The sequence below is a fragment of the Heteronotia binoei genome, chromosome 3 (assembly GCF_032191835.1).
Source record: "Heteronotia binoei isolate CCM8104 ecotype False Entrance Well chromosome 3, APGP_CSIRO_Hbin_v1, whole genome shotgun sequence".
Classification (NCBI taxonomy): Eukaryota; Metazoa; Chordata; class Lepidosauria; order Squamata; family Gekkonidae; genus Heteronotia; species Heteronotia binoei.
In genome coordinates, this window is record NC_083225.1 from 175,493,583 (window position 1) to 175,515,193 (window position 21,611).

General features: G+C 45.9%; 1 protein-coding gene across 1 annotated transcript in view; it reads right to left on the minus strand.

The window, feature by feature from the left end:
• Window positions 1-21,611, minus strand: part of AMOTL1 (angiomotin like 1) — an 88,992-nt gene that overhangs the window by 26,072 nt on the left and 41,309 nt on the right. The window contains exons 3-6 of the mRNA XM_060234924.1: window positions 14,310-14,450; window positions 12,168-13,089; window positions 4,114-4,414; window positions 564-708 (exon numbers count right to left, since the gene is read on the minus strand). Coding sequence (XP_060090907.1) covers window positions 564-708; window positions 4,114-4,414; window positions 12,168-13,089; window positions 14,310-14,450 — 1,509 coding nt within the window. The remainder of the gene's footprint in view (window positions 1-563; window positions 709-4,113; window positions 4,415-12,167; window positions 13,090-14,309; window positions 14,451-21,611) is intronic.

Below are 21,611 nucleotides of genomic sequence, written 5' to 3' on the forward strand. Positions count from 1 at the left end.
GCACTCCCATACCCCAGCTATTCAGATCCGCACCACAGACCTTATTCACATTGCGAACACAACACATTCAACTTGGTTTTAAGAGCCAGTGTGGTGCAGTGGTTTAGAGTGGTGGGCTCTCATCTGGAGAACTGGGTTTGATTCCTCACTCCTCCACGTGAAGCCTGCTGGGTGACCTTGGGTCAGTCACAGTTCTCTCAGAGCTCTCTCAGACTCACCTACCTCAGAAGGTGTCTGTTGTGGGGAGAGGAAGGGAAAGAGATTAAGCCACTTTGAATGCCTTAGGGCAGAGAAAAGCGGGGTATAAAAACCTACCCTTCTTTTTAAAAAACGTACTGAGGGACCGGACCCACTTTGCTCAATGTGTAGGGCAGGAAATATAACTTTTGAGCCAGGGGGGAAAAAAAACCCCGTTAACGAGTTTTCCTACAGCATATTTAAAAGCCGCGACATCAAAAAGTTTCCATCTGACGGCCAATGTGGCAATCTGTAATTTGACTCTTTAGAAACAAGATACGCGCTCTCCGAAACAAATTAAGCAGATCTTCCCAAAGAGAACATACCCCGCAGATCCCGGTTGAAATCGTGCAGTCGCCGGATTTCACCCTCGAGTTTGTTTCGCATCGCCTTGTCGAGCGACTCTCTCTTGCTGGTGGTCTTCACTAAATCTTCATAAGCTTCTGAAATCCTCTGAATTTCTATTTCAAACTGGGGGTGGGGTGGGTGGGAAAGCAACCCAGACAGCGAGAGAGAGGGAAGGAGAAAGAGAGAGATTTCCCATTAAAACCTGGGCAGGGATGCCGGTCACTGGCCTGAAGCTTTCTGAAAGAGAGTTTTGTGTGGTGGCCGGAGGCGAGTGCCAATTTTCACACTGATGTGATTATGCAGGACGAATTCTCCTACCCGACGATGCCAAAATGGAACTCCTCCACTGGCATTCATAACCCTGCTGCTGTGGCTGAAAGCAGCTACTCATCTATCTGGGCAACTTGGGGCTAGCCGAAGCCCTTCGCTTGTGGCCAAATACTCCTGAAGAGCCAGGAGGCAGGTGCTTTGTGTGACAGACTGATGGACTGGCCATTCACAATCCTTCTCACCTTCCTTGGGGGGTTTTTAAACAGAGGATGCTCATCTGACAGCAATGCTGATTCTGTGAACTTAGGCAGTTCATGAGAGGGAGAGCATCAGTGCTTAGTTCTCATGGTCCTTTCTTACATCCCCAGGGAAATGCTGATTGCCACTTTGGGGTCAGGAAGCAATTTTCTCCAGGCCAGTTTGGTCAAAGATCCTGGAGGGTTGGGTTTTTTTAGCCATCTTCTGGGCATGGAGCAGGGGTCACTGGGGATGTGGTGGGGGGGAGGTATTTGCGAATTTCCTGCATTGTGCAGGGGGTAGAACTAGATAACCCTGGAGTTCCCTTCCAATTCTATGGCTGATAACAGATGGACATTTTGGGGTGGTTGGGAGGCGTCCCAAATTGTCCCCATCCCATCCATGGGGTGACATGGGCAAGTTCAGATGGCCGTTGCGCACCATTGCTGTCCCCATGCATTTCCAGTAGCCATGCGCATGCACGCATAAGTGCGCATTCATGTCCATAGGTTCATGCGCATGGAACAGTTTTTATTTTTAAAAAGCTGGATGCTACTTGGGGCGGCTTGGCGGTTTCACACCACCAAGGTGCCTCACTTGCATCCTTCCACTTCCAGACGCCAAGCAGGTGACTGGCGTGCGGCTCAAAAATTTTCTACCGCTTTGGAAGTGGTAGCTTTTTCAGTTGCACTGTGGAGGCTGAAGGACGGGGTGAGTACAGGAGGACAGACAGCAGATGTTTGCGTGTGGAAAGATTTTTTGGGTCCATTACAGAGACTTCTCTGGGTCGGGCTTTCTCCATGAAGGCTTTCATGTGAGAAAAACAAAGGGAAGCTCCCTTCAGATTAGCAGTCTTCTGTTTGGGGATCATTCTGGCAGATGTCTACAGTTTTACATCCCACCCTAACATTTTTTTCTCATGGATCCCTCCATTATTTTTCTTGCCAGCAGTGAAAATGTTTTGTCAGAAACAACCTTTTGTATGTATTTCCCACTAAACCTAAGACTGCCTTCAGTCCACACTTACTTAGCGCCAGGGCTTTTTTTGTAGCAGTAACTCCTTTGCATGTTAGGCCACAAACCCGTGATGTAGCCAGTCCTCCTGGAGCTTACAGTAGGCCCTGTAACAAGAGCCCTGTAAGAGGGGTGTATGGACTAATATGCAAAGGAGTTCCTGCTACAAAAACAGCCCTGCTTAGCATCCAGTCATGTTTACTGGTAGTGACACTATTGAGAATTTGATGGTACAGAGAGGACATTTCAGAAGTTTCTAGAGCCAAGCCAAAAAAGACTTTCAGCACTTTTGCAAGAAGCCAATGTCCCTCTACTTTTGGCACTTTTGAAAAGTAGAAAAGAGCAAGACTCCAGCTTTTAAAATAGCTGCTTTTAAAGACTAACCAAATTTGTAGCAGGGTAGGAGGTTTATAAATCACTGTCTCACTTCTTCAGATACTTTTGAAAAGCTGTGCTGCTGCCCTGACCTGGATAGCCCAATCAAGCCGCAAGCCCGATCTCATCAGATTTTGGAAATTAAGCAGAGTCAACTCTGGTTACTACCTGGATGGGAGACTTCCTTGAAATTCTAAGTCGGGAGGCAGGGGCAGGCTTTATTCAGCTACCTTTCTGAATATCCTCCAGGACCTCAGTAGGAGTCAATCACCAGGTCGCCATTACTTTGCATGATCCCCCCCCCCTTTTTTTGGTTCTTTGCAGGTCTCACCGATGCGGTAGAAATATGCACAACTAACTGCTTCAAACATGGAAGGGCACAACGAGACTCTCCCTGGTACCAAGCAGCAAGAAGAAAGTCTAACGGCAGCCAAGCCAACAAGCAAAATTCCTGCCAGCTAGCTCAGGAAAGAAAAACCTAGCCGACAAAGGCTGGAGAGAAACCCTTTTTTGGCATGAGGCAGCCCTTGGCTGTATAAACATATCCTTTGCTTATAATCTGGCTGGAGTTGAAAGAAAGAACGCTGTCGGAGAGAAAGACAGAGCAATGTCAACAAACCAGAGCCACCACACTAATTTACACTGTATTTTGCCACAGGTCAGACAATTGTACTTAGCACTTATATTGTGCTTTCTGGAGTCCCAAGGGGGACATGTACATCACTGCAACGATTCCTTATAACTACCCTGAAAAGTAGGCCTACATTAACCGCTCTGTATTCAGGGGTCCCCAAGAATTTTGAGCCTATGAGCACCTTTGAATCCTGACACAGGATGGTGAGTGCAACCACAAAATGGCTACCACAGGATTTGGAATTAACGAGAGAGAGGAGGAGGAGACGACCGCAGATTTATACCCTGCTCTCCTCTCCAAATCAGAGTCTCAGAGCGGCTTACAATCTCATTTATCTTCTTTCCCCACAAAAGACACCCTGTGAGGTGGGTGGGGCTGAGAGGGCTCTCACAGAAGTTGCCCTTTCAAGGACAACTCCTGCAAGAGCTATGGCTGACCCAAGGCCATTCCAGTAGCTGCCGGTGGAGGAGTGGGGAATCAAACCTGGTTCTCCTAGATAACAGTCTGTACGCTTAACCCCTACACCAAACTGGAGGAGGAGGAGGAAGAGGAAGAAGGGGAGGAGGAGTGGGGGAGGAGAAGGAGGCGAAGACTAATTTTTAGAAACACATTGGGGAAAAAAAGTGTGAGAGAGACTAAAACAAATATTATGGTGGCAGTTGCTGCCGAAGTATTATTTTAATCTTCACAGCCAATCAGCTGCCCTGCCCACTTTCTAAAATACCTGGCAGGTGCCAAGAAAGTTGTTAGCAGGCCCCATGGTGCCAGGGGCTCCATGCTGGGGACCTGTCTGTAGAGGCTAAACTGAGTTTGTGGCTGAAGCGAAGTTTGGAATGGGGTCCTCCCAGCTCCTCTTTGCCAGACTACACCAGCTCCACTTCCTACAAGCCCCAGGAAATTTCTCACATTCCAGACCAACAAAGCGACGCTGTTCACTACCCCACCAACACAGGGGGATCCAGAAACAAGGGCCTGCTCTATTAGGACTGGCTGCGTACCTTCTGGAGTTTGTCCGCTTTCTCATAGTAGCCCTCCAGCTCCTTCTGCAGGGCTTCGTTATCTTCCGACAGCATTTCTACCATCTGTTGAGCTCGCTGCACGATCATCGCAAACGCATCTGGTGGGAGTTGCTGCTGCTGGATGGGCGGAGTGGCGGGCAGAGACTGAGACCCCGTGGCCATGGAAAGTGGCGGCAAAGACACAGAATGCAGCGGGCCACTGAGGGAGGAGGCCTGGGAGGACATTGGACTGTGCTGCTGTGGCATGGTGTGCGAAGGGAAAGATGCCTGGCCCTGACGGCTAGATGGAGGAGAAAGGGAAAGGAAGATTAATTAGACTGGCCAGTTTCTAGAGGCTGGGTTGCAAATATTTATTTATTAGATTTATACCCCACTCTCCCCCACTAAGATTATTAGATTTATACCCCACTCTCCCCCACTAAGGTTATTAGATTTATACCCCACTCTCCCCCACTAAGGTTATTAGATTTATACTCCGCTCTCCCCCACTAAGGTTGTTAGATTTATACTCCGCTCTCCCCCACTAAGGTTATTAGATCTATACTCCGCTCTCCCTCACTAAGGTTATCAGATTTATACCCCGTTCTCCCCCACTAAGGTTATTAGATTTATAACACGTTCTCCCCCACTAAGGTTATTAGATTTATACCCCGCTCTCCCCCACTAAGGTTATTAGATTTATACCTCGCTCTCCCCCACTAAGGTTATTAGATTTATACCCCTCTCCCCCACTAAGGTTATTAGATTTATACCCCTCTCTCCCCCACTAAGGTTATTAGATTTATACCCCTCTCTCCCCCACTAAGGTTATTAGATTTATACCCCACTCCCCCGACTAAGGTTATTAGATTTATACCCCGCTCTCCCCCACTATATTCTAATCAAATGATTAATGCAATCAGGAAATAAATTAAGCAGTCTGAAATTGAACATTGAAAACGTTAAAAACAGTAAAGAAAATGATATTGGATTTATATCCCGCACTATACTCAGTGGTCACAATCTCCTTTTACTTTCCCCACCCCTCACAACAGATACCCTGAGAGGTCAGTGGGTCTGAGAGAGCTCTTACAGCAGCTGCCCTTTCAAGGACAACTCCTGCGAGAACTATGGCTGACCCATGGCCATTCCAGCAGGTGCAAGTGGAGGAGTGGGGAATCAAACCCGGTTCTTCCAGATAAGAGTCCACACACTTAACCACTACACCAAACTGGTACAGTATTAAGCTCATCTGATGGCACGAAACCATTGTATCTCTCTGGATTTATAATCATACAAAACCAAATGGCAGGGGAAGAAAAGGGGTGGCTTTAGATGGAATTTTCCACAGACCTCAGCCGTAAGCTTGGTGGAACAATGCCGTTTTGCAGACCCCGTGGCACTGTTTCAGGTCCCGCAGGGCCCGGATCTCAGCTGGAAGACTGTTCCACCAAACCGGGGCAATGGCTGAGAAGATTCTAGATTTTGTTGAAGCCACCTGTATATTCTGAGGGCCTGGGAGCACCATTGCGTTGTTGTATGACGAGTGAAGGGCTCTTTGGAGGGTATGCCAGGAAAGGATCACTGGCTAACTAGAAACTGAAGGCTGGTGCAGAGAAAATGTCAAGTCCCTGTCCCAAAGATCTTGTGATCAGGGGTGGAATTCTAGCAGGAGCTCCTCTGCATATTAAGCCATACACCCCTGATGTAGCCAATCCTCCAAGAGATTACAGGACTCTTCTTACAGGCCTACTGTAAGCTCTTGGAGGATTGGCTACATCAGGGGGTATGGTCTAATATTCCCTTTAAAAGGTACGTATTCTAGCCCATAAATGTCGAATTCAGTGAATCTTACCCAGCTACTCCTCTGGTGATTTTCAAAAGACAAGCACTTTGCGTATATCTTAGTAGCAAATAAGGACTAGAAACTTACTTTTAAAAAGAGAACAAACCTACAATTACCAGGAACCAATATTCTGTAATGAATATTATATCAGAAGGATATAAGAGAAGCCACGTTGGATCAGGCCAGTGACTCATTCAGAAACTTTTAGAAGAGAACAAACCCACAATGACCAAGAACCAATATGCTGTAATGAATATTAATATCAGAAGGACATAATAGAAGCCACGTTGGATAAGACCATTGGCCCATATAGACCAACACTCTGTGTCACACAGTGGCTAAAATCTAGGTACCATCAGGAGGCCAGAATATCCTGGATCTACAATGACCACCCTACTGCAACTCAAATAATAAAAAAGGCCAACAAGGATTAACGAATCTGGGCCAGAACAGAATCACAGAGTTGGAAGGTACCTCCAGGGTCATCTAGTCCAACCCTCTGCACAATGCAGAAAACTCACAAATACCTCCCCCTAGATTCACAGAATCCTCATTGCTGTCAGATGGCCGTCCAGCCTCTGTTTAAAAGCCTCCAAGGAAGGAGAGCCCACCACCTCCCGAGGAAGCTTGTTCCACTGAAGAAACACTCTAACAGTCAGGAAGTTCTTCCTGATGTTGAGCCGGAAACTCCTTTGATTTAATTTCAACTCGTTGGTTCTGGTCCTACCTTCTGGGGCCACAGAAAACAATTCCACACCATCTTCTATATGACAGCCCTTCAAGTACTTGAAGATGGTGATCCTATCACCTCTCAGCTGTCTCCTCTCCAGGCTAAACATGCCCAGCTCCTTCAACCTTTCTTCATAGGACTTGGTCCCCAGACTCCTCAGCATCTTTTGTCACCCTCCTCTGGACCCATTCCAGCTTGTTTATATCCTTTTTTAAAATGTGGTGCCCAAAACTGAACACAATATTCCAGGTGTGGTCTTTCCAGAGCAGAGTAAAGAATACAGCCAGGGCCTGCATTCAGCACATAATTAAGGTCTCTGTTGGGCATATAATGGAGGTGAACTAGTCATGTTCTCAAGCATTATCTCCCTCAGACCACCTTTCCAGATTTGTGATGTTCTTTCTAATGTATAGCTGTTACACACACTGCTCTCTCAGACAGTTCTGCCTGTCCTACTTATCAACATTACTCGTCCCGGTTTTGCCTTTGAAACCTTTCTCTTATCGCACAGATAACTCCGCTGAGTGCAGAGAGGGAGCTGAGCTCCGCAAGGCACAATACATCTCACAGTAGCAAGCCAGCCAATTTTGGAACCAACGAGCTCTCCAGCACACCTCCCACTGACATCCAGCCTCTCACAAAACAGTTTTGTAATAACTAGCTCTGAACCAGAGAGAGGTAGCCAGTCCTATAAGCAAGGGTTTCTTTAAGCAGGCAGTGTGAGAGAGATGGAAGAGGAGGAGGAGGAGGAGGAGGAGGAGGAGAAGATGATCACTACCGTAGATTTATAGAAGCTGCACTTTCAAGGACAACTCTTGCAAGAGCTATGGCTGAGCCCGCAGCTGCAAGTGGAGGAGTGAGGAATCAAATCCAGTTCTCTCAGATAAGAGTCCGTGCACTTAACCACTACACCAAACCACCAGGGCACTAAACAAAACAGGGCAGAGAGGTAGATAGAAGAAGGAATACAAAGAACACTCCCATACATTAATATACAATACTGTCTATTAAAGTAGGGGTGAGCTAGAGAAATAACCCAGTAGAATAATCCAATGAAATACAGCAATAAGAATACAAAATTGTAATAACACAGTCCACCTCAAGGCAAGAGAATTCTTCGGAGTATAGAACCAACCACAGTAATTCCAACAATGCAAAAGGAAGCCTCTGGAATTCCGTGTGCATTGTTGGAGTTATTGTTATTCTATACCTTGCAGAATTCTCTTGCCTTAAAATGGACTGCTTGAGGTGGACTGTTATTACAATTTTATATTCCATTGCTGCATTTCATTGGATTATGCCATTGGATTCTTTCTCTAGCTTACTTCTAGCTGGCAGGGCATGCCCTAGCTGCACAAAGGAAAACAACACCCCCGTATATTGATGCACAGTACTGTCTACTGAGCAATACCGGCTTGCAAGGCTTTTTTTGTAGAAAAAGCCCAGCAGGAACTCATTTGCATGTTAGACCACACCCCCGACATCACCATTGTTTCATATAGGGCTTTTTCATAGGGAAAGCTCAGCAGGAGCTCATTTGCGCATTAGGCCACACCCCCTGATGCCAAGCCAGCCGGAACTGTGTTCCTGAACGTTCCTGCTCAAAAACAGCTCTGCCTGCTTGTACCATTCCTGCCCTGGTCTCCACTGCTGAAACGACGATTTGGCTGCAATCCCTTTCCCATCCTCTCTCATCTGCCAACAACTGTGTTCCTCCCCGTTACCAACACGCTTGCTAATCTTTCTCCCTGCCTTATTCCAGTGAGGAAAAGGAGAGCAGCAGTACGGAAAGACAGGTGCAGGAAAGGGTGGTGATTCTCAGAAGGGGGTGGTGGTGGTCAATATCCACTCAATACCTATTTGCAAGGCTACAACATAATTACAAGCAGAGAAGAAGAGTTATACCCCACCCTTCTCTCTGAATCAGAGTCTCAGAGCGGCTTACAATCTCCTATATCTCCTCCCCCCACAACAGACACCCTGTGAGGTGGGTGGGGCTGAGAGGGCTCTCACAGCAGCTGCTCTTTCAAGGACAGAGGCTCAGAGCGGCCTACAATCTCCTTTCCCTTCCTCCCCCACAACAGACACCCTGTGAGGTTGGTGGGGCTGAGAGGGCTCTCACAGCAACTGCCCTTTCAAGGACAACTCCTACGAGAGCTATGACTAACCCAAGGCCATTCCAGCAGGTGCAAGTGGAGGAGTGGGGAATCAAACCCAATTCTGCCAGATAAGAGTCCACATGCTTAACCGCTACACCAAACTGGCTTGCCTTGTTTCTATAGTACTCTTCGTTGTATCAATGGTGATGCAGCAGAGGAATAGAGGAAAAAGAGAAGCTGCCCTGGAAGGCCATAATTTTCTATCAAGTTTCTTGTCCCCCCGCCGAGCTGTATTTGGAAGTGGTGCCTGGTGTAATCTCAAAAGCCAGAAATGGCTGCAGGATTTATAATGGAGAGCCCGGTATCCTATGAAGTAACTTAAGGAGATGTTATTTACCAGGTGATTATGTTTACCTCTATGACATTAAAAAGCTCACCTGCCCATTTCAACAATCCTGTTTATGACACCAAGAAAGATACAAGCACCGCCATTTTTGTCTGCCAGAAGAGGACTTCCTTCAAATTTTTGGGAGCTTCTTGGTTTTTGTCAAGAGCCTTGGAAGCTGCCAGTCAAAAAACAGTGGCTTGAAAGGCGGAGCCAGGCCCAAAATGGCAGCTTGAACAAAAATCACAGCACTTCAGAACAGGTTTGTAGCTCTTGGGTGGGGAAGCTTTTCTGTGCTATTTTCATAAAGCAAACCACCCTCAGAGCTTTTTTTGTAGCAGGAGCTCCTTTGCATATTAGGTCACACACCCCTCATGTAGCCAATCCTCCAAGAGCTTACAGGGCCTACTGTAAGCTCCAGGAGGATTGGTTACATCAGGGGTCTGTGGCCTAATATGCAAAGGAGTGCCTGCTACAAAAAAAGCCCTGCTCACCTCAAATTGTAACTGGCCCTGCAAAGGGAGAAATATACAGTTGCCTATATATTTTCCCCAAAAGAGCAGCTTCGATACAGGGGTGAACAGTCAATGGCAAGCTCCTTCCCCATCCAAAGCATGTATGTGCACACGTGAAACAGCATGAGAAACTGCAGCTCAGAAGCCACACGTGGCTCTTTCACATATACTGTGTGGCTCTCGAGACCCCCACCATCCCATCAGCCAGCTTAGAGAAGGCATTTCTCTCTTTAAATCACTTCTCCAAGCCAAGCCAGTCGGCAGTTTGGAAAATGCATTTAAAGTTAAAGTTGTTTTCTTTCCACCTCCACCTCCCCTCCTCCCATCTATTTGCCTGCCTGCCTAACTTCGGTCTCTCAAATATCTGATGATCATGTCTTAGAAGAAGAAGAAGAAGACTACAGATTTATACCCCGCCCTTCTCTCTGAATCAGAGACTCAGAGCGGCTTACAATCTCCCATATCTTCTCCCTCCACAACAGACACCCTGTGAGGTGGGTGGGGCTGAGAGAGCTCTCCCAGAGGCTGCCCTTTCAAGGACAACCTCTGCCAGAGCTATGGCTGACCCAAGGCCATTCCAGCAGCTGCGAGTGGAGGAGTGGGGAATCAAACCCGGTTCTCCCAGATAAGAGTCCACACACTTAACTACTACACCAAACTGGCTCTTATGGCTCTCAAACATCAGATGTTTATTCTATGTAAGAAGAAGAAAGAAGAAAGTAGACGAAAGAAGGGAGAAGGAGAAGATACTACTACGACTACTACTACTGGATTTATATCCCATCATATACTCAGAGCGGTCACAATCTCCTTTACCTTCCTCCCCCACAACAGATACCCTGCTGAGGTAAGTAGGGCTGAGAGAGCTCTTACACAGCAGCTGCGCTTTGAAGGACAACTCCTATGAGAGCTATGGCTGACCCAAGGCCATTCAAGCATCTGCAAGTGGAGGAGTGGGGAATCAAATCTGGTTCTCTCAGATAAGACTCCACACGCTTAACCGCTGCACCAAACTGGCTCTCGTTAAGCAAGTCTGGCTACCCCTACTTGTGCATATCCCAGAATCTCTTGCAATACTGGAGAGGATTTTCTGCTATGCAATCTTCCAATAAACTCTGAAAAACCCTAGAACTTGGCCCTGCTCAGAAAAAGTGCCAATCAGTGTCAAGGATTTTGTTAATGACCGTGGAGGTGGGGGGTGGGGGGTGGGTGATCACTAGCTCATCTGTTCTAATCCTACTTGCCCTTGGTCTGCCACTTTAATCAGCAGGGAAAGGATCAAATTCCTTACATGCTTTTGTCTGTCAGGTGCACTGAGTCTAGGATCCGGACACCTGTGGAGAACCCTAGCCTTCAGGATGGAATCCTCTTATAACTTCCTGTGAGTATAACCCAAACTTGACCCTGTTGTTTGGTGTTTCTCATCACCTAGGGATGCCTTGCTTAAACAAACAAGAGATTTTCACTTCTCTTTTAAAACCGTTTTGGCAGGAGGTCACAGAAACCCTCTGGTATGTTGTTGATGGAGGCTCAACATTATTTCCCGACATTTCAGGAATAAGCCAACAGAACAAAACCGGCAAGTTCGGTAAAACATGAGCTTCACGGCCGTTTCCCAAATTGTCATCTCAGGAAACACATTTCTACAAAACTTGTCCCCTCATTGTGATTTAAACACTCAGGTTGTGTAGGTTACAGACCAGGCCTTCAGGGGTCTCATCATTAACCTACTTTAAAAGAAGAAGAATTGCAGATTTATACCCCGCCCTTTTCTCTGAATCAGAGACTCAGAGCGGCTTACAATCTCCTATATCTTCTCCCCCGACAACAGACACCCTGTGAGGTGGGTGGGGCTGACAGGACTCTCACAGCAGCTGCCGTTTCAAGGACAACCTCTGCCAGAGCTATGGCTGACCCAAGGCCATTCCAGCAGGTGCAAGTGGAGGAGTGGGGAATCAAACCCGGTTCTCCCAGATTAGAGTCCACGCACTTAACCACGAGACCAAACTGGCTCTGAGGGTCACCTAAAGTACAGCCAACATTTTCTCAGGTGCAAAGATTCACAGAGAAGAGGTTCCTCAATAGCTACCAGCCCCAACATGCAGGGGGTTAGACTAGATGATCCTGGAGTTCCCTTCCAACTCTATGATTCTATGAAGCCACCTCTGACTGTCTCTTGAGTTGAAGTTGGCTACAATTTGACAGCACCTTCCACCACCACCAAACTGACAACCCTACTGGGAAGAGCTGTGGAAGGGGGAACAAAGCAGGCAACAGGAGGGTTAAGCGGTACTCCCATCACCCCTTTTTTTCCTTCCATAAAACCAGTTTACCCCTCTAGGTACCCCACCCTCCATGCTTTGCAGCAGAAAAAGAGAGCCCTCAGCCTGCTGAACACCTGAATGCCAGCTTCCCCCTTAAGATCTTATTTCAACTTTGAAAACTCTCTAAAAGTTTGAAGGAACAGTTTCCTACTTACCTGCTCGTGCCGTAGTCAGGGGGGCCCTGATACCGGACAGAGGCCGCTTCGGTCCTCGCTGGCTGCGGAGCTGCATAGGAGGAGGTTTTCGGCATCTCTTGCATCATTGCAGAATGCTGGTCGTTAAAAAACATCCCACGCTCCAGAGTTTTGCTCACCGGGGACACCATCTGTTTGCTTTTGTACGGATACTCGGGGGGCGGCCCCCTGAGATCCACACCTTTGCTTGCCACCTGGGAAGAGGGTGGCCCACCCGCTTTGAACCCCTTGCTTCTCCCCAAGGTGGGGGGGTGCTGCTTGGCACCGTTCCTCTCCAGCGACAGCTGCATGATCCTCTCGCTCAGAGAACGCACGTGGCCCTGCTTGAGTTCCTTAAGAGCGTCATCTTTGTGCGCCTGCCCGCTGTTGGCACGGGCCAGAGTAGGTCTCCCTTCTGTCCGGGACTTCGGACAGGAGGTCGCGGCCCCGTAAAAGCCACCCTGCCCAACGGCGCTGGGCTGCTGGCCCCTGAAAAACTGGGACTGGGCCTTGGCCTCCTCATAGGTGGGGAGTTCCTCATTGTTCTGCTGAGGCTGGGAGCTTCCCCGAGGCTGCTTCTCCATCACAATATTGTCCCCTTGATGCTCCTGGCCCTGTGGTTCCTGCCGCGCCGACTGCTGGACCATTTGTGGGTCTTCCGGCACGAGGTTTTCCACGGAAGAAGACGAGAGCGTGCTGGCAGCCGAGTTGGACGGTCCTGAGCTCCCCGTGGGTTGGTGCTGGATGGCCACCAGGTTCATGTTCTCGTTCGGGTTGCCATAGCGCAGTTCCTGGATCAGCCGCTGTAACACAGTGCGAGGGGCCGCATCCTCCGAACCTCTCATTTCCACCTCTGAGACCTGGAGGAAGTGGGGAGGGTAGAAGTGGCTCAGGGGGTCTTCCGCTGTACCGAACAGAAACAGAAAGAGAGAGAAGCGAGGGTTGAATAACTGAAAGCGTTACATATACTAACCCATCTTCCACTATATTTTAATGTATTCTTTTCTTCTAATGGCAAACTAGAATGATGTTTATATGTGTGTTGCATGTTTAAATTAAACCTCTGAGAAACTACTGCCCTCATTTTAACCCATTACAACAGACTCTTCTTTATTGCACTTCATACCCAGGATACCTAATGACATAGACATCAATCTGCTATTCTGACTTATATTGCCTTCATTGCTGTTTCAGCCTAGTCAACACAAACTAATAGTCACCAGACCCCCAACTTGTGATTTTTTTCATCTGCTAAAAAACATTTTCATGATTTTGCATACTAATTCACTGCCCACTTTCTCTATATTTAGGACTGCTCGCCATTCCATCCTATTGTCTGATGAAGTGTGCTTCTAGCACATGAAAGCTTACCTTCTGAATAACATTCTGTTAGTCTTAAAGGTGCAACGACTCCTGAAAGTATTGCAGTTTCAGAAAAGTTGAGAAATCTTCCATAGTTGTTTTTTTAAAACCACTAATTACTCTGAGCTCACTTGAGGGTCAAGGACAAGTTACCTTTCTGCCTGAAGTACCTCCTCAGATTTACACAAGTCCCCATGTAGCAAATGGCTCCAGGCCACTGATAAATTGTATGCTTTGCATGCATAAAATCTCTGGTTCAGGAGTGGCCAATGGTAGCTCTCCAGATGTTTTTTTTTGCCTACAACTCCCATCAGCCCCTCTCCATCTGAGACCTTGTGGTTCCTCCACAAGTTTGGTGTAGTGGTTAAGTGTGCGGTGTAGTGGTTAAGTGTGCAGACTCTTATCTGGGAGAACCAGGTTTGATTCTCCACTCCTCCACTTGCACCTGCTGGAGTGGCTTTGGGTTAGCCCTAGCTCTGGCAGAGGTTGTCCTTGAAAAGGCAGGTGCTGTGAGAGCCCTCTCCAGCCCCACCCACCTCCCAGGGTGTCTGTTGTCGGGGAGGAAAATAAAGGAGATTGTGAGCCGCTCTGAGACTCTGAGTGGAGGGCGGGATATAAATCCAATATCAACACCATCATTACGGCAAGGAGGGTCCCTGCAGAGCAAGGGTCACACAGCCTTCACCAGGGAAAGAATACGAAAATCCTCTCACTAACAGGCAAAATCTCTGGGGTTTGCGTTTGACAGAGACGAGGACTTACCGTCAATGCTACTGATCACCTCTACCATGAATGGGGAATCATCTTGTCTGTCGCTAAGCAGCTGGGGCTCTGCATACAGGTAGCTAATTTCTTCCGGTACCTGGGCAGGAATGCTAGAGCTGGAGCAAATTGATGGGGGGCCTATAGGAAAAGAAGAAAGGGGGGGAACCAGTTATTTAAACAGCAAACCCATTTGTGTAAGAATTTCTCTCTTGTGAATGACTCATGTTTCGTGGCTTACTAATAAATGTTTGAGCATCCCTGGGAAAGTACGCTAATGCTTCAAATAAGACATCTGGGGCGATTACAAACAGATGGCATCAAGCTGCCCCCAAAAAAGCTAGGCAGAAAAGGAGTGGCCTGGAAGCCTTCAGACAGCATGTGGCCTGCTCCTGAAACAGGGACGGGCTGTGTGCACCCTGGAGGAGCTTCCAGAGCACTTGTGCGCCTCTTGGTTGCTCCCCAGTCTTCCAGACAGCTGGGAAAGTGCCTCAAAGCCGCCTTGGAAATTAGACACCACTTTGTAAGTGGTGCCTTTCTGAGGCAGCTTTGATCTGGTCCCGGATGGGCTGTGGTCAGGACAAGGACGGTAGGCAGATGTGCACATGTAGATGTGCTTTTTTGATCCGCCACCTCCCGTCCCAGAGGGCGCGTTAAAATTCCCATCTGTTATCACTCCTGGAGTGTGACTGTTTCTCCACAATTTGCTGTGTTGCCAATGTGTCCCTGTCTCAATCAGAAATGGGTGATTTTTTTCAGCATCTGAATTGAACTTAAACATGATACCTTCAAGTAGGGGCCTTTGCAAGTATGCCCCTCACCACATCCACAAAAAGTACTTATTGTGTGGAGGCCCTGTAAACCAACACAGTAGTCTGACAGAGGGCCTGCTTTCTATCGAGAAGGTCCCAGGTTCAGTCCTTGGCATCTCCAGTGAAAGTAGCAGGCTTTAAGGAAAAACAATTCTCAGCATGAAATCCCAGAACACAGCCAGAGTAGATAATACCATGATCTGTCACAGCCTTCATACTAAAACTGGGAAGACCTGGGTTGAAATCTTTATTCAGCCACAGGACTCACTGCCTGACCACTCTCTCATTCTCGACTGGATCAGTTTGTTGTCATGAGAAATTTCATGAGGGGAAAATGTCATACACCACCCTGAGCTAATTGGTGGGATAAACATAACAGAAGGATGTACCAATGATATGTCTAAAGGCCAAACTGCATAGTATATCTGACACATTTCCGGTTACAGGTGCGCAACCGACTCACTGCCAGAGAGGTACACTGGGGGAACTCAACTTAAAAAGCTCCATTGATTCATCACTGTGAGGTGGGATAGAGAAGCAACTTCTGATTTCCCTCCCACCCCACTTTTGCTAACAAACAGGGTGGTAGGGAGGCTTTTTGTCCCTTTCCTCTGGCTCCACACACCCAAGGAAAGACACATGGAGCTGGCAAAAAACTCTTTCAGATGCTCTTTCCACCATCAAAAGTGGGATGCAAGGATACCAGAAACTCCTTCTCCCTCCTCACAGTGCCAAGTGTACAAGCACTTTTTAAGGTGAGTTCTTCCAATGTATATCTGACTGTGAGTCCAACTGCGCACCCATGACCCATGTCATGCATATTGTCCCATCCAAATACTAATCAGGGCCTCCCCTGCACAGCTCCCAAGATCTGATGAGACTGTGCTAACCTGGACCATTCAGGTAAGGGCTAAGCTCTTGGTATAATGTGGGTACATGTCCCCAAGCTGTATAATGAAGACCTTTGCCCCTTGCTGGTTCTAGACTGCTTGTTCCATAATAGGCAGCAAAATGTAAAAATAATGGCATGAAGTACACTCTCCTCTGTCCTGCCCCACCCCCGCACAATGCTGACATATCCTACTGAGGGAAGTTTGAATGAGTGAAAAAGATGAGGAATCACAAACGTTAAGCCCACAGAAAAGCAGAAGAGTGATTCTGGATCAGCTTGATGTTCTATTTCTAAAATTTGTCTCCCTTTGCTGTTTGCCCCCAGCTCAACATCTGGTACCCAGCGATAATCTGCTTTAAAACTTAGGAAATTCCATTTATTCTGCTTCGGTTTGTTTTCAAACTGCGCCACATGTCCCCCTAGAACCCTCAGGGCAGCTTTCACAAGATGTCATTATAAAAAAACAAAGTAAAAACCTGACAGAACATTGCTCATTATTTTAAATCAATACTGAGCAGAGGGGGGAATTGTACTGTAGACATTTAAAAGTGCCATTATTACCCATAAGTGCCTGTTGATTCTTTTCTTTAAAAGGTTATTTTGTTATATTTTGAAAATTAAAAAACAAAGCTGCCATGACACACACACACACACATACACACAAAATTCTGTGGAAGAAACTTCATAAGGAAGGTGTAGGGCTCCCTACGTACCCCTGCAAAAGACACACTGGGAAAAATACATCCCTTATAATCTTTCACCCCCAATTCAGGAGTGGGCCAGAGTGTGGTCTGGAAGTGTACAGTAAAAACTAAGATGGAGTAGGACCAAACAAAATGGTTCCTAGCAGCAAGCACAAGTCTGACTTGCTATTTTGGGAGGTGGCTTTAAGACATCTCTGGGCATAACGTCCCCCCCACATCTAAAACAAAAGAGGTATTTCTATCCAGGGGTCATTTCGTAGAAAAAAAGGTGCCAGAGCTCATTAGCACAACTCATTTGCATATGTCACACACCCCTGACATCACCAGGAAGTGTATTAAACTATATCAGCTCAGCATCTACCTTAAAATGCATCTTGAATTATAATTGTCATCATAAAACCTTACACCCATTATACTTCTTAAATTGCTTTCTCCTACGTGGCCATCGTGGCATGATGAAGATTTCCATCTGTCTGCTTTATATTTTGATTATTTTCCCATTTTTTGTGGAGGGGGGAAGAAATAGTAGAAAATTTATCAAATTTCTCATAGGAGGCTTGAACAACAGAACCCAGAAGCAAGTATCTGGGGAGGGGGTTAAGAAAGAAAGAGCACTATGCTCCTGTGAGCTCCTGCCTCAAATGAGGCTTGTTTCTATCTATTGCGGAGCCCACAGGAAAGGTAAGATTCCTTCTTATCACAAAAGCCCAATACCTTGGGTCCTTCTAATCCTGTCACCTTCATATTCCTAGCCACATTCCAACAGAAACATTAACAGTTTTTGTTTACACCCGGAAACCCATCCCTACACATAGATGCAATTATGGCAACCTCTTTACTGAAATCTTTATATTGAAGTCTACTGGAGAGCTGGGTATCAGGATACTAAAATAACCAATACATAAACAGAACGGCAGGCAAAGATTTTTTTGGGAATTAAAAGGGCTTCTCAAAGATATTTTACAGAAAGTGAAATTATAGAGGTGAACAGTTGCCAGGAAACCAGGTGCAGATTTATGTCAGTGGACAAGAACAACTCCACCAGGTGTTCCTGAATGCAGCTGCAATCACACGTTCTAACTACATAATGCACTTTCAATCCCCTTTCAATGCACTTTCCAACTGGATTTTACTGTGTGAACTGGCAGAATCCAGTTGGAAAGTGCATGGAAAATGGATTGAAAGTGCATTATTTAGCTATCACAGCCTGTATTTATTTGTTATTGTGAGACCTTGGGTGTGCCAATTCCTTATAAAGGATCTGCAACATCCAGTGGGTTATTAATCCACCTGTCAATTATCAGTAATGTTAAATTGTATCATTTCCATTGGGCAAATGAGCTGTCTTCTACTCTCTCTTTCCTGATCTCTTGCTTTCAATTTTGACAAAGCTTGGCTCTTTTATTAAATCTCTTTACATAAAATCTCTTTACATAGGACAACCAGGCTAATCCCTATACAGAAGAATGAATGGACATTACAAATTCAGAAACCAGTGGACACACTGATATTTAGTCACGTATGGCCCCCACCCCAAATTTCCAAACCCCAAGGAACTGAAAAAAGATGAGAAAAAAATGGATTTCCCTCTACAAATATATCCTAGTCAGGGCTTTTTTTTGTAGCAGGAACTCCTTTGCATATCAGGCCACACACCCCTGATGTAACCAATCCTCCTGGAGCTTACAGTAGGCCCTATAAGAAGAGCCCTGTAAGCTCTTGGAGGATTGGCTACATCAGGGAGGGTGTAGCCTAATACGCAAAGGAGTTCCTGCTACAAAAAAAGCCCTGATCCTAGTCTGTACAGGAGCACAGAGACTAGGAGAGTTAGCCCAAAGATTCGCCTGGAAGTGACATCACATTGTCCCCAGGAACCACCCCAAAAATCTCTGTGCATTGATAGTGCTGAGAATCTTATTCTCACTTATTTAAAAGTCGTCATTCTCCAGAAGAATATTAGAGATGCTTCAGTGTAAGTGAAACTGCCGGATTAGAATTCATTAAGACGTCTGACACCATCTCCTCAGAGTTTAACAAGACTTTTGGATCCATCAGTCATTAAAAATGCTCAACACCTCATCAGTATCTGGGATCTCTCACCTTTTACAGGTGTTAATCAGCGTATGAAAATGAGGTAGATGGAATTCATCATCCAATTACTATTAATATGAATGATCTTTGTACTTTCCTAGATTACATTTGAATTTTGCTTCATTAACCAAGGAAATTTGAAGACGGAGGGGAATCTACAGCTAGATTGGTGGACCAAGATGCAAATTCAATCCAAGTACACAAAAGATAAAACTCTCGACTTTGCGGAAAAAATGAATGATTTAGATGAAATATGGACTGGTACTAATGAGAAATTGATTACAAAAATATATAATGTATTATTAGGGATGAGAATGCAAGAAGAAATTGTTAAAGAAAGTATGGTTAAGCGGATGCAAAATATTGGTCATGTGATAACATTAGCAGACTGGGAGAAGTTATGGAAAACGAACATAAAAATGACTAGGTCATCCACCTTCAAAGAAAATAGATATAGGATGATGTACAGATGGTACATTACCCTGGAGAAGCTATCAAAGATGTTCCCAAATAACTCAAATAGATGCTGGAAATGCCAGAAGACAGTTGGTTTGTTTTACCACATGTGGTGGCAATGTGAGAAAGCCAAGAGATTTTGGATCCAAATACATACCTGGTTACAAGAGATACTTAAAATAAGTATAAAACCTTTACCTGAATTCTACCTTTTGAGCATGTGTCAAGTCCCCATCTCCAAATTGCAAACTAAATTTTTGGTACATGCAACTACGACAGCAAGGATTGTATATGCAAGGCACTGGAAGACACCACTTATATCCAAGAAAGAAGAATTCGTACAGAAACTGCTTGAAACAGCAGAATTGGACTTCCTCTCAGTAAAACTGACAGAAGGGAATATAAGCCAATGCAAAGAAGTATGGCAACCTATGTATGAGTGGTTGAATAAGGAGGATTAGGTGTAAAGAAGGAAAGGGTTTATGTAAAAAGAATTGTACATATGCAAGATGAAACAAGTGGTTAATAGTTGACTAAAGTTTTCACCCTCCAGTATGTTTTCGTTTATTGGTTGTTTTGTTTTTTATATTTGTGTGTGTGTTATTTTTGTTTTTGTTGTTTTTTATGTTTGTTGTTATTATAATAATTAGTAAATAAAAGAAATTATGACCTGAATTTTGCTTCATTAAGTCTCATCCCGCACATCTTGATTGCCATTTACATTTTTTCTTCTTCATAACCATATATAATTATCTGCCTAGGGATAAACTGCTATATGATATGTGTCTAATGAAATTTATATCAGGGGTGGCCAAACTGCAGCTCGGGAGCCAATATGGTTCTTCCACACATAACTGTGTGGCTCCCAAAGCCCCCACTGCCCTGTCAGCTGGCTTGGAGAAGGCATTTGTCTCTTTAAATCACTCCTCCAAGCCAAGTGAGCTGATGGCTTGGAGAATGCATTTAAAGTTAATGTTGCTTTCTTTCCCCCTCTCTCCCCCTCCCTTCCCCATTTATTTCTCTGTCTGTCTGTCTGCCTTCCTTCGTTGTCTTGTGGCTCTCAAACATCTGATGTTTATTCTATGCGGCTCTTACGCAAGTTTGGCCACCCCTAATATAGCATAAACTACTGTGGACTCTTTCGTCAGATTCACATAGGGGTTTTCAGCAGGCCAATACACATATGAACATATATATGAACATATGAAGCTGCCTTATACTGAATCAGACCCTCGGTCCATCAGTCAGTATTGTCTACTCAGTTGCTCTCTAGGGTCTCAGGCTGAGGTTTTCTTGCCTATTTGCCAGGACCTTTTTTAGTTGGAGATGCCAGGGATTGAACCTGGGACGTTCTTCTTACCAAGCAGATGCTCTACCACTGAGCCATCGTCCCTCCCATATTTAAACAACAAATGCGATTGTTCATATTCACCTGCATAAGTGGGAGAACAAGTGAACGGTGAACCTGGGCACGTCCAAAATTAATCTGGGATTGTCAGGCGTCACACCAAATGGTGGGTGTTTGCCATTCTATGCACTAGGAACTGCTTGCTTATGCAAAATGTATTCTCTGACAGAAGTTTGCAAAATTTCATTGGGGTGAAGCAGTCCTCGAGAATTTGCTACCCTTTGATGTGCAAATAGATCTGATCTACAATGAGGACACGCCCCTTTCAAAACTTTCTCTTCTTTCGCCAGAAAATAATTAAAAAGAGAGCGCTGCAGTTAGCCAGGAGGATGTGTAGGAGTAAAATCTCACGATTGCAATTATCTTAAAAAAGGTGACACCACAACTCTCAGAATATTTCAGCCAGAAAGCCCTGGGGAGAAAATCTAAATATCACATCATGTGTGCAGACATTTCCTTTCTGATGCACTACCTAACTGGTATGCATGAGTCTTTTTTAATTTACATTGTGAACACTGAGTGTTATTTATTTTGCTTCATTATACCCTACTTTTCTCCCCAGTGGAGACCTAAAGCTGCTTACAACATTCTCCCCCATTTTATCCTCACAACAACCCTGGGAGGTAGGTTAGGCTTAGAGTGTGTGACTGGCCCAAGGCCACCCAGCAAGCTCCCATGTCAGTGTGGGGATTTGAGCACGGCCAGTGCCAGGGTTTCTGGTACCCTAGGCCCGGAGCCCAACCCCTGCCCCCATGCCTGCGGCAGCATGGGTGAGTACGCAGCAGCAGGCAGCGTGGCTCCGAGCGCCTCCAAGTGTACCCAGTGCCTTTTCCCCGGCCACCCGCAGGTAGGCAGTAAGGCTGAGGAGGGCAGCAGAAAGGTGGGCAAGCAATAGGGTTGCCAAGTCCAATTCAAGAAATATCTGGGGATTTCGGGGGT